The following is a 13655-nucleotide window of genomic DNA, read 5'->3' on the forward strand; positions in this document are numbered from 1 at the left end:
CACAGAGACAGAGGGGAACAGCCAAACATGACATTCACAAATGAGACATGTCATCAGGCTACAGGAAACTGAAGAGCACATATAAAAAATAGTGTTGCCCATGGAGATTTCACCCACCCACCAACGAAGTGAAAATCGTGTTGGAAACATTCAAATTACCCAACCATTTAATAAATTTATTCAATAACAATGACAAAAAAGGCTAAACMATCCATTATAATTTTTCAATCCACTGCACCCATTACTTTTCCTCTTAACATATTTTTAATTACAAAGCAAAAGTGGATTTGAAAAAAAGAGAAAGGCAATTCACCCAATGAACACATGTGAAAACTTTAAGACAATTGGTAATTGATCTTGAATCAGGAAACAGTTTTCTGTGCTCGGGATTCTTCCAACGCCAACCTAATCCTCCAGCACGGTACAAGTGCATGACAGAATAAACACCAGAACCAATGAAAATAAATGACAGTAGCTACTACTTACCATGTACAAATCCTCATTGATGCCTAGGTACTTCCCATTACCACAGCCAATATCAGCTACTATTGACCCTTTTGGCAGGGACCTGAGAAACTCCACAATTCGGGGCCATGGGCTATGCCTGGTACTGCTGAAGTGTGTGGCAATCTCTTCATACACCTTGTGCACATATTCYTGCTCCAGCTTTGAGGCCTCCATCTCATTCTGGGGAAATGAAGGTTGCACCAATTTCTGCTGTCCTTTCTGGCTGTCACAGACAGATGGGTAAACTAGATACATCAACAGATACAAAATGGGTTTTTTTAACAATTCCTCGTTGATTAAGCATATTTAACAAAATTAAATTAAAAGTGAAATATTGAAATGCAAAAAAAATACTTCATTCCTCCTTTACCTTTTAAAAAGTGAAACACAGGTCAAACTGCCAAAGTGTTTGAYGACCTGAAAACAAACAACCTGCCCACACGTACCAGAGGCTGTTTGCAGTGATCGTTAATCTGCTTATGTTAATGATGTTTAATGATGTTTATCTCAAAACTGAGATAGTGCCCTCAATGTCAAAGATCATGACATCACCGCAGTTTGGCATCTGAAATGCTGCTCTGAGGGCAGAAATGGCCTTCAGTTCCATGTAATCATTGRGCCACCTGTCCATTACTATCTGCAGTGCCCTAAGGCACTTCACATGGTTCTGCCACTGCAGATTTGACTGCTTCTCCTTCTCTAACATACTAATTTTCTCAAAAAATGTCCCCTTCAAATAAAAAATTATCAAAAGTGAGGAAAACTTGAAGAATAGAAGTTACTTCTATTATATTATTAAACACTTGAAACGCCAACGAAACACAAGACTCCAGGTTACTCGCCTTGGCTCTGGAGCAAGCCAAATGCCTTCCTGTATAGAGAAACTCCAGCAACCACATGAATGCAACTAATTCAAGACATATAGCAGGATATATAGACCATCCAGGAATAGCTATGAGGACTGCCAAAACTACCCAAAGGAATCAACTTATTTGCTCAAAACAAAAAATGCTTACCTACTGACTATAAATAACAATTTCGACTTGAAGATTGCCTCARTACACTTACTGCAATTGCAAGGGCTTCTCCTCACTTTCCTGAATGTAAATGATGTTCTTGTTTCCCTTCGATTTAATGTTAAATCTCCAACATCAGCAGTGATTGCTCCAACTTTTTGCCCAAGCTCTGATGCTTGAATGACATCRTATTTTCTGGGTGTGATCCTAAAATAAAGCAACACAAAGTAAAGGAATAATTCAATTTGCATCAGAAAAAAACCCAATCCATCTCTGTACGAAGGCAATTTTCACTCAGTGAGAGAAATGTGATTACAACATGCTATTTAACATACTGCTGCCTCTCAGTTTTCAACTTATTTAATATCARAGAGAAAAGAGATGACACGTAAACTAATGACATGAATTAAAGTTTAATTGCATATAATTACATTTTCCTTCCCTCCCTCTCTCCATGTTTTTCCATGATGTTTGATTGTTTGTCTAGTGCTTAATTTTTTTTTTGTATTAATTTTTGTCCTAGTTTTGGCTGGGAYAGAGTTAATTTTCTTCTAAGCATCTGTGCTAGCAGCAACAGTGCTGTGTTTTGGATTTAGTACAAGAATAATGCTGGTAACACACTGATGTTGCAGTTATTTCTCAGTAGCACTTWCTCTAAGTGAGGACTTTTTGGTTTCCCATGCTCTGCCAGTGAGGAGGGGCCCAAGAAGCTGGGACAGAGCATGGCCAGGACAGCTGACCCAAACTGGCCAGAGGGATATTCCATACCATAAAGATCATGCTCAGTGTATAAACTGGGGTCAGTTGGCCAGGAGGCACCTGGGGACAGGTGATCATTGCTGGGGACAGGCTGGGCATTGGTCAGTGGGTGGTGCACAATGCGTTGTGCATCGCTTGTATCTCTTGGGTTTTGTTCCTCTCTCTCACTTCCTTTCATTATTATTATGAGGACTTCCCAGYGTCAAAAATAAAATGCTACACACCCTCTTGCTTGGCACAGTGTTTACTATTGCAGTGCCAAGAATAGTTTTGTCAGGTTACCCAATCAAATATGAAAAACATCACCAATTAACTTCATCAGAAAAGTCAGAATTTTACTTTCACCTATGAGTCAAAAAGAGAATACATCTTTCATTCTCCTTGATGACACTGTATAGCTTATTTCTAAGCCATGTGTTTCTCTTTCAGAAGGAACTGAACAAAATTTTTTTTCCTGTGCATTTTGTTAATGGAGTCAAAACAAAGGCTCTAATTCCTTGGCATCCAAGTATACACACTGAAAACATGCCCAGAATAATTTCAAAACTGACTCTTTTGCTCTTATAATTTGACTTCTGAGGTGTAGATAAAAGGCATCACAAATTATACTATAGATATTTTGATAATATGTATGCAAGTGAATTAGCTAAAACTTCTAGCTGGATGATTAATTTTCATTGCAATATAACAATCYGGCAGCATAACAAAAAGCTTACTCCAGCTGATTATCTTGACCCACTACTGCTTTTAAAAATACATATAAAAGCTATATTTAGGAAAGGTAGACAAGAAATGGGATGGCAATTATTTGTAAATGAGTAGAAAACCCGAGATCTCCATTTTCAATGTAGTTTATGTCGTTGGTTCTCAAAAGACAACCATCACTTTTAGGTACACAGGAGTTAAGTAATAATCTCATTCCAGTTTTTAACAGGCAGGTACACTATTCCAACCTCAGTGCCTGCTGGCTGTACCCAAAGGGCCCAGCATGCATCCTTCTGCCTCCTAGGAGTGTGGCTGCCCAGGGCGAGCTTGGAAGCAGCAGAGCTGACAGCCCTGGAGAAAGGTGAGGCATCAGCAAGGGTGAGCCCTCCTTTCCAWGGGAGCTGTGTGTCAGCRGAGGCYGTCCCCCTGGGCCGTGCTCCAGTTCCAGCCCCAGACACATCCCCAGCTCYRTCTGTGCACRGCCACTGCCCARACCCCTGGGCTGACACCCCAACTTGGCYTCAGCCCAACCCATGGAGCTGCCTGATGCCTGAGGGTTGGGGACTGCCCACCGGCTTCCCTGGCCAGCAATGTCACTGACACAGAAACTGCAGTGTCTTCTCAGAGCTGTACGCAACCTTTCCAAAAGATGACTGATGGTATTTGACAGGACAAGATAAGAAGCTTACAATGCTGGTATCCACGTTCACTCCTGCATATTAAACAGGGGAGTTCACTGCCCTGGRCTTCTATATTGATGCACATCAGAAGCACCAAGTGCTTTTTAAAACTATTTAATTTAATGAGTGAATATACCGGTGGTATAAGAGCTCTATAAAAATTAACAACATAAAGATTATCAGGGAGTTCCTATTCACCCTGCTTCATAATACATATTAGGCAGCGAAATTAAAAGAGTTTGACATTTAATTGACACAGAATGTAATTAGTTGATCCAATTGACTGCTGAACCAGTGACTGCTTGGGTCAAACAAAGGAAGAAGTGCTTACTATGGGCATTTCTGTCCAATGTAGGGTTGCCATACTCTCCTGAAGTACACCACTGTCACATTCCGAGCCAAGATTTTAGCCTTTTTGCCAATTACAGCACTCCAACTGTAAATATGTCCGAGTGGTGCATGATTTTAAAAGGATGTATTTAAATTCTACAATAAGCAAAGCCCCAAGACATTTCAAGAAACCTCTTCCTAGCATCCCAAATCTGCTCAATGCACTCTTACCAGCAGCCATAGTGTCCCTAAAGCAGCCGGGAATAGCTCAGGAAGGTGCCTTTCTGTCACCCTCAGGCTCCCAATGCAGGGGAAGCCACTTTCTTAAACTAGCCCCTCTTTCAAGCCTTTGGCACATGTGATCCAGTTCGAAAAGTTGTGGGCTGAAGAGAGAAAGGGAATGGTGACGCTAATTGTGCTACAATCATTTCCTTACCAGCTCAGAGTCATTGAGAGTTTTCACACTGCAGTTGTAAGTGAGAGCGATTTYGAGTGAAACTTCACTTGTGACAGCAGCAGGAAACTGCACCTCAGGGACTAGCAATTAGCTTCCTAAATCCCCAAGTTTTTCAATTTAACCTAGACAGCATCTGAACAGCAGAGTGAATTTGTATATTAATTATAAAACTTGTTTTCTTCCAGAGCAGTTTTAAATATAGAATGTCATTAACAAAGTGAACAAACAACATTTATTATTCCTAAATTATCAGCAATTCAGTGAYTCTTACACATACCCATGTGTCCACAGGTATCTGGATTCTCCAGTCATCACCAATAAACTGCATCGGGGCAACATAATTGCCACTGTATGACCATCAGGGTGTTTGAAATCCATCACAATCTACAAGGAAACAAAACCCGTCACCATGAATCAGCACGTCTTACAGAGCTTCATATACAAGTCAGGTAATTTCAAATCCTAGTTTTGTTTGTCTCTAATGTGTTCAACTGAATCTTTCTATGAAATTGCTACATATTTGCTAGGGATGCAAAAGTTTCCAGGTCTCCTGTCCTAAAGCTCTCTCCCTTTCAGCACTATGYTCAAATCTCAGGCATTCACACATATGCATATAGAGATAATTAAAATTATACATAAATTCCTTCTCACTATAAAAACTTTGTAAGGACRGTAGCATTGTTTAATCTCTCTGTGTACCTGTGAGGCAGGAAAGGACTGTCATCCTTCAACTAAAGGCAGCTGCACAAGAGGAAGAGAGAGCTCATTTGCTGTACCTCAAGCATCTGAAAGTTATGTACCTGGACTAAGGCTGTCAGCTACTGTCTTTTTGTGATGCCTGTGCAGAGAGACAAGTATCTCCACAGGGTTATTCATCCTAGTGTAAAAMGTAGAGCTAAGTGATGTGGAATGACCCTATACCCTCTGGAAATGCCCATCCATTCACARATGAACCGAGACAATTAACTCAGTAGATACATAACATTCAGATAAGCAGTATTAGGTGAAAGAAATAATTTCCAACATGCCCACATTCTTGGAGGTTTGAAGCACTGACTAACATGCCAACTACCAGACCATCCTTTTATTATCTGCCATCTGGCTTCCCGCCATGGCAATATACTGAGGTAACGCTTTCAGCTTTATTCCAATTTCACAGCCCAGATGGCAGTGGTACATTTTGCTTCTGCTTGGGCTAGGAATGTTATCCTTTTACATTTCCCAAATGAGAGAAACCCTTGCTGTGGAAAATAAGGAGCGGGTGATTTAAGCAAGCCAAATGAGTTACAGAAGACTTAGAGAAAAAGGAAAGTGGTCAAAAACTACTCAATTCAGCAGTTCCTGGTATGCYGGAGAATTAGCACCATGAAAACGCTGCTATCTGATTTGTAATCCCTTAAGTATGCAATTTAAAAGCAGACTTACTCCAGWATGCCAGATCGAAACAAATTAGGCAGTTCTGCTTCTGCGTACAGATGCATTTAACAAAGAGAAAACAGTGGTGCAACAATCAGTCATTCAGCACAACAACCCAGCAAGCCAGAGACTGAATAAGCAAGACTTTTAAATGCTACAAATTGCCACTAACAACAATTACTACTTCATGTTATGCACACTGAAGCAATGCACAATGACATTTACATTTTTAGGAAAAAAAAAATATTTATGCAGTACTACCACTAACGTAAAGTGAGACAGCTTTGTCTCCTGTAGGGCTATCTAAATTTAGGGCAAGAAGTGATAAAGGTGACAAAAAGTGGGGTTGAAAGGGATAGAGAGATATCAGGGAAGAAGAATAAAGCATAACTATAAACTCTGATTAATGATCATGAAATGTTTAAATAGCTACACAAAGAGGTGAAYGGCAGCTATTTGCTACTATACTCCTTCCCTTACCCTTTGCAATTTCTTCTAGGAAACCTCAAACAAGCATGGGGTGAAGAAGGAGAAAATCCTGTGGGCTTTACAAATCTGATTGGGGATGCTGTCCTGTAAAGCACAGGTAGCAGCAAGTCTCTGTAAAAAGATGCAGCTATCTGGCAAGGCAAATAAATCAGCAGACAACTAGTCATGACCAGCAAGTAAGGAAGGAAAAAGCATGAAAAGAAATGGGGAGTGAAGWGGTAGGATGAAATGGTCTCAGTCTGTCTTTTGCCTCTCTGGCTCACTGCTGCTGGTGACAGGTGTGAGGAGACATTATAGACAGTGGGTTCTTCAGCAGTAGGGCAGAATAAACCGAACACAAGGATGTCCAGATTCCTTCCTRGAAGAACCCCATTAGCCCAATGGTCCTCTTTCTGAGTCAGTAGTAACTACAAAGCTCTGTTCTTGCAGATGATATTAAAGATGCACTTTATCCATGAATCAATGAGGAGACCTCTGCACTTCCAGTTCCCATCTCCCTCTAGGGCCCGAAAGAGAACCTTGCTCCCTTTCATTTCTGCATGCCAGGCTGGTGACTCCATGTGAAGTAGCGGGAAACAGTACATCCTGCTCCTGGCCTTCTCTGCTGTTTTACCTCAATYATCTTCAATTCCTTTTCCTCCACCATCTGTGTGGCCCCAGAGTCTCTTCACAGGAGATGCTCCTCAAACCCCATTCTGTAAACAACTGTGCAYCCAAAACAACAGAGGTTCAGAGTGCTGTATAGCAGGTTACACACTGGGAATGAAAGGCCACAAAACTATCCCTGGCAGCTGCATTTTCAGGCAGCAGTGGCAGGAAAATAGAGAAGAGCATATCCTCCTGGCTGAATTTCAACTATGCTAAGTCAAAAAGAAAATACATGAAACAAAACTTCTGATGGTGCAGAATTAGAGGCTGAAAAGCAGGAGTTTATCTTGGTAATATCTGGCAAGTCTAGTCCTCACCAGAACAGAATCCCAGCTCAGTTCCTGCTCCCTACTTGTCTGGGAAGGGAAAGCTTCTGTACTATGATCTCACTTTGCGTGGCTGCTCCCCATCTAACTGAATTTCATCCTCATGAGAAGCTGTGATGATATGGGGAGGAAAATATAAATAGAGGATTAATTTACTTTCAAATGGGCAATGACATTAAATAATTTGCAGTAATCAGAAGAGCCAAAAACCCAAATCCAAAACTGACTTTTTCTTATGAAACAGATTGAAGTCCTCAGCTAGAATTATTAAAGCTTTGGACTTACCTATTAACAATGAATTTGATGTTGCAACTGAGACAGAATAAAATTCAAGGAACATCTGAAGAAAATTAGTGCAATTCCTATGCATYATTCCTTCATCTAGATTAACTATCCCTGAATTCTTAAAATAAACCCAAGCAGGACTACGTCTTTTAGYCTTTCTTTACAGTACAGTGAAGAACATTTAAGTAGGAAGGATTTTTTAAGAACTTTGTTCTTATCTCTGGTAAGCCTGTTACTGATTGGAGTAGATAACATTCCCACACTCCTCTGTGTGTCTTTATCCTGGCAGAACATTCTCAATTGTCACTGTCAAACACACACGCACCCAGAAGATTAACGCATTTGGTCCTCTTTTTAATTTACTAAGGACGTACAATCAATAAAGCAACTTCACCACTGCTGAATCAATCTGCTTCATGACAGCTTTGCTCCACAGGAGCTATTTCCAATTACTATTTTTGTTTTTACCTATTTTCTTTTTTCTCTTAGATGGCAGAGTCAATAAAGATCAAATTTCCAGCTAGCTCATGGTGCATCATCTAAGGATTACACTCAAAAAATAAGAACAGTTGATGTTAAGTTTTAGCATTTTTCCTTCTAGTATGGAAAAAGTGTGTCTCTAAATATAGCAGAAAAACCTTAAAAGAAACAAACAGCTAATATCTACTTGTGGTTTTAAATAATTTGTCATGATGCCAGGTTATTTAAGAGAGAGTGTTCATGACAAGGGAGCACATGAAGCAGTGAACAGATTTCAAGGATGGCTAAACATCAAAGCAAACAGACACCCACGTCACCAACATTGTTCCTGTGGCATAAAACACGGCAAAGTGCAAAAATCAAAAAATAATCCAACATAAAAAGGGAATAAAGTATCTTTTTCTTAACACCTCAGGGAATGAGWAGTTGGCATCACCTTCCAGTGCAGTGGTACTATACTTCATGAAAGAGCAGGAGGATGAAGGTGAATGACTGGTCTATCAAAATAAGTAAAGATTCAAAGGCAAAACAGAAATGCAACTGAGCTGTAAGGACAACATCAGTAAGAATTTCACTGCTACAGTAGGGAATGATAATTATTTTTCTAATATTTTTGTTGTGGGTTAAAGTGTCTCCTTTTGTTTCCTTTCTTGGGGAATTTTTCTTTCCCATTTTGTTGCTAGGATACACTGATTGCCAAGTCATCCTTTTGATGGCTGGGCAATTGGAGAAGACAGAAGAAACCTAGCCCCACTTGAAAAATCTCCCTGTGCATTTCTCCTTCCTGGCAGTTTTTTTTTCCTCTCTTTGGAGAGAGGGAAGTTCTCGGGAGTTTTGGGCTCAGGGAGGGTGCGCGCATGCATGCGTGTATGTGTGTATGTGTGTGTGTGTGTGTGTGTGTGTGTGTGGGGCGGGGGGTAGCTTCGCTTCCTGCCCTGCTTGGCTCGGAAGAGGATGGTGGACCTGCTGCTGGATATCCAGCATCTCCAGTCRTTGGCTCCTGTTTGCTGCACTGTGATCTTCTGCCCACCCCATGCCTTGCTGGGAACCCCTGAGATTCCAGCTGCAGTAGTCGAGTTCTGCTGCAGCCACGGGATTCTGCTCGTCTCTTTGCCCATATGGCCATTCTGTGGTTTCTTGCTGTCCAGAGGAGCACCAAGATCAGTGTTCCCGCTGTGAGTTTGCAGAGGAACTTTTTCTCCATCCACCTCTGCCGGTTTGTGTCCGCCATTGGCCACTGGGAGCTCTGAACCAGCCGGGACCCGCGCCACAGCGCCCCCTGCAGCCACCGGGGAATCATCGCACCCACCCTGCCCGGCCGGGAGCCAACAGCGCCCCTGCCGGCTGGGACTGTAACTGCACCAAAGGGGAGGGTGTGTCTCTGTGAGGCTGTCACTGGGTTTGGGACTGGGCTGGTGGTTGCTACTGTTATTGTTACTTGTTTCACCTTGTTACACATGTAAGTAAAAACTGTTATTCCCTTTTACCCATATTATTGTCTGAAAGCCTGTGATTTTCAAAGCTRTRATAATTTGGAAGGAAAGGGGGCCATATCCAGCACTCCAAGGGGGGTCCCTGCCTTCATTGGCAAGCRTCTGTCTTTTAAACCAAGATAGCTTTGTCTCTGATGCAATTTGTATTTTATGTTAATAGACACCTTAGATGAAACACACTCTAAAGCTAAAAAAGTACAATGTGGAATGCTTCTCAAGTCTGACATTATTTACTGAATTTTTAGAGAGCAAAGACAGATTATCAGCCTACATAACAGTTTTCCACATGTAAAACAGATGAACAAGAATGTCTGCTTCAAAGACAGCTGGGAGGTTTAAAGCCCACACACAGAGCTTGAACAACACAGTGGGGCTCTATGAAGAGACAAGAGCCTGCTGGCTTACACATGACCCAGGCAATCACTTGCAACACACAGCACTTTCCACTGCAAAAACCATTCTAAATTCCAAAATTTGGGATTCAGAAAATGCTGAATTTTAAAAGCCAAGCAAATAAGATTATCTTTTCTGAATAATCCACATCATAGCAAATTTACCTTATGCAATGTATGCAGATATTTACATCCTATGCCATGTTCTCTGGCCATACTTCAGAAAAAGAGTGCAACATTGAGAATCGTGATGATGAACTATTTCAGTACTGCCTTACTCAAAAATCTCTCAACACATGTGCAGGCCTCCCCCATATCAGATTTATACCAAAGCATACCATCTCCTGCTAAGCCTGTTTATCCACTTCAGCACTATGGTGATGTTAYTCAGATGCCTAATATACTTACTAGGCTTGCTTTCTTCAAAAATTGGATTCCATTTTCCATCCATGCAATATGTTACTATCTTCCTGAATTTTCTGTGTCTTTTTAAGTATCTATAAATTTCTTCCTCTTAATTGAAGTGTAGCATATGAGTGCTTTAAAAATATTTCAATATATCAAYAGCACTTCATTCTTTTATATCTGAGGTGTTATGATTTTCTTAATAAGCCCATGGAGTTGAGTGCATTCACTGAACAGCACACCAGTATCTCTCATAGTTATTCTGTATGCCATGGAYTCCATGATACAAATTCTCTCATTGTCTGGCCTCTGTTTACAAGATTCAGGTGGTGCATAAGAAGAGAAAAACTACTGTAATTTTTGAGCTAACCACTATTAGATGGAGGAGCTTCTAATCCTCTGCAGGCCTTACCACAGCTATCTGGAATATATACCACTCTCCTTTCATACACAGGGATTCATCTCTTGAGGTCCACTAACTCCAAGTTATTAGAAGTTATCAGTCACYTCACTAGCTGGATGCCAGCTCCTTATGGTGTCCAGCAAGGTAGCTGCTCTGGCCASGCTTGGCAGAGGTTGGGATGCTGGTGGTACTTCTGGCACAGTCCCACCTACTTTGAATGCTACTGCTCCCACTCCAAGATCACTCACAGCTGATAGAAATTCTTATGATTCACTCATGTGTGTCCTCGGGCTGACTCCTTGACTCAAAATCCAGGGTTAGTGTTTAATTTTGGTAACTGAATAGCCAGGCTAAAAGAACACAAAACTAATCCATTTAAGATTATCCAACAAATATGTCGGTTCCTACTCAAAAAGTATCAGGTTTCTTTTGTACAATAGGCCATTTCCTGTGGTCTCTGCACCTTCTCGGGCCAATAYCTGTGTTAAAACTCAATGCTGAATATTAGATTGATATATAGAAGGCTTTCAATCCCTACAGAAAAAGGCAAACTGCTTCCTTCTCTCTCTGCCCCAACAGGTATAGATCTCTCCCTTCTGGAAAATGCTGTTAATGTCCTTTTGTGAATCCAGAGACAAAGACCCTGCCAAGTTCTCAACAAGACCAAATTTATTCATTCTCACTAAAATTTAATTTTCATCCTTTAATAAATTGCCTCCCTAGCTCTTAGGTTAAACTCTTTTAGTACACAGAAAACAAGAGGCTAATGTTGTTAGACTTTGTTTAACATCTTTTACTGACTTAGCCTCCTCTGCAGTATTTTTCATTCTTTCAGTCATACATCTTCCCTCACATCTATGGGCACTTCTACACTGASATGCAGGGAATTGCATCCAACTATACCAGGGCAGAAATGCACCAAATCATCTTCTTTCCAACGTAAAGGACACTTCCAAGGTTTTGTATCACTTGGCTTTCTAATGGAGTACAGTTCAGTGGAAGAGCACAAGAGGACTCCTACACATCCTGACCTGAGTAGCYTCCAGAGGACTCMATCTGTTYAAGATGTAATGCCCAGACGCCATAMGAAAGCAGTTCTTTGTCCACAATTACATCTCCTCAGACTTGCACTTAATGTATTACTCYATGCCTGGAAAGCAAATAATCCTTATTTACATGTTTAATACTGTACCAAGTGTCTACCAAGAAACCACTAAACAAGTCCTTACAACACAGACACAGCTGTTCTGTAATAAACACTAATTTATATGCAAGTATGATATTTAGARGATCCTGGTAGCACATTGTCTGTGTGGTGCTGTGGCATATCTGTAATTCTGACACACATTTAGGAAAGTCCCAAGATACTTTCAGTATCATACTAGAAAGGGAAACACTTCAGTATTCAAAAAGCACATCTCACCTTTCTGAACAATTGTTTACAAATATCTGTGGAAATACACACAATTTTCATGTCACTGAGGTTGCAAAGTCATACAAGCAGGACTCCTTTCAACTGTAATTTTATTTCCATGCYAGGCTATCTGTACATTTATTATCCTGTCATCAACCATTTTAGTTTTAATTGCAGTTTTCTACAAAAGAAGTGATGTAAGGAACTGTGAATAGGGCCTCAATACAATAGAAACAATAATTGATACAGCAAAAAACAGGCTTTGGCTGAATAATATTGCCAAACATGAAATAAAACAGCAAAATGTAATTTGTAGGAAGAGGACCTGAAATATTTACATTCAAAGTGTAGACTCATACCATGTATTAGTGGGGCACAGACCCACCAGCTGYTGCAAAATAGCCCAAGTCCTTGAAGTTCAGTGTATTTCAAAGCATGGGTAAAACATGCTGCATGTTCATTATCCTACATGTTCATGTTGTGGGAAACAGTTTTTCCTCACTCTCTACAAACATTGGGATTGTTATCAAACTTCAGCCTCCTCTGCAGGTCTCAGCTTTGTGCCTGAAGCACTTTAGAACAGGAATTCAGGCTAACTTTAAGTCTAGGGTAGAAACAGGCAAATCAGCTCAAGATTAAGGTATCTACATTTAGCCTTAAATTTTAAAACAACCCATTAGGGAACTGAAACTTATGAAATTAAACAACAGACATCTAACTCAGCATGAGCTGAATTACCCCATAAGCTGGACTTACTGATCCCCATTGATTACAGAGGAGCTCAGCAATGCACATGTACGCACCTACTTGTAAACACTAAAATTTCAGTGTCTTAATCCTGGACTGAATACCATTGACAAGAAGGTATTAAATAAGACACCCAAGTATGGATTCAGCAGATGCTTCAACTCTGTTTAAAACAGTTCTACCTTTATTAAAACCTCTTCCTGCACTATTATCATCACTAAAATCTTGGCCCCTACATAATGAGAATGTAGTATGGAAACAGTGTGGTGCTGAATACCTGTAATTCAAAGYGACGAAATGATGAACTTAGGCACTCAGAGTTTGAAACCAAAGTCAACTAGTCCTTCTTATACCTGCATCTAACAGCTGTCCCAGAGATCATTACAATAACACAGAYCTGCCAGGATACAAGACATGCAAACTGTGCCTTCCCAAACTAATTCTTGCATCATATCTCATAAGGACTGACAAGACATGKTTTTTCATCCATTGCTATAGAAACTACTATATTGCATGCTTCTTAATCCTCTATATCTTCTCTGCAAATGGAAAATCTACTGAGGAACAAAGATGTGGGCAAGACTTTACAGAAATTGCTTAAATACATTAAGAAACTTCACTCCTTAGCAGTCAAAAGCACATAACCCTCAAAAAAAAAAAAAAGAGATCACCAAAACCAAACAAAACGCAAAGAATTAACGAA

General features: G+C 40.5%; 1 protein-coding gene across 1 annotated transcript in view; it reads right to left on the minus strand.

Annotated features, from left to right (window-relative positions):
• The window catches only part of ALKBH8 (alkB homolog 8, tRNA methyltransferase), a 47115-nt gene that overhangs the window by 12130 nt on the left and 21330 nt on the right, over positions 1–13655 (minus strand). Inside the window, exons 8-10 of the mRNA XM_057372485.1 lie at positions 4732–4838; positions 1576–1730; positions 487–752 (exon numbers count right to left, since the gene is read on the minus strand). Coding sequence (XP_057228468.1) covers positions 487–752; positions 1576–1730; positions 4732–4838 — 528 coding nt within the window. The remainder of the gene's footprint in view (positions 1–486; positions 753–1575; positions 1731–4731; positions 4839–13655) is intronic.

This window comes from Malurus melanocephalus, unplaced genomic scaffold, assembly GCF_030028575.1.
Source record: "Malurus melanocephalus ecotype Western Australia unplaced genomic scaffold, MMel_1.1 scaffold_172, whole genome shotgun sequence".
NCBI classification, from domain to species: domain Eukaryota; kingdom Metazoa; phylum Chordata; class Aves; order Passeriformes; family Maluridae; genus Malurus; species Malurus melanocephalus.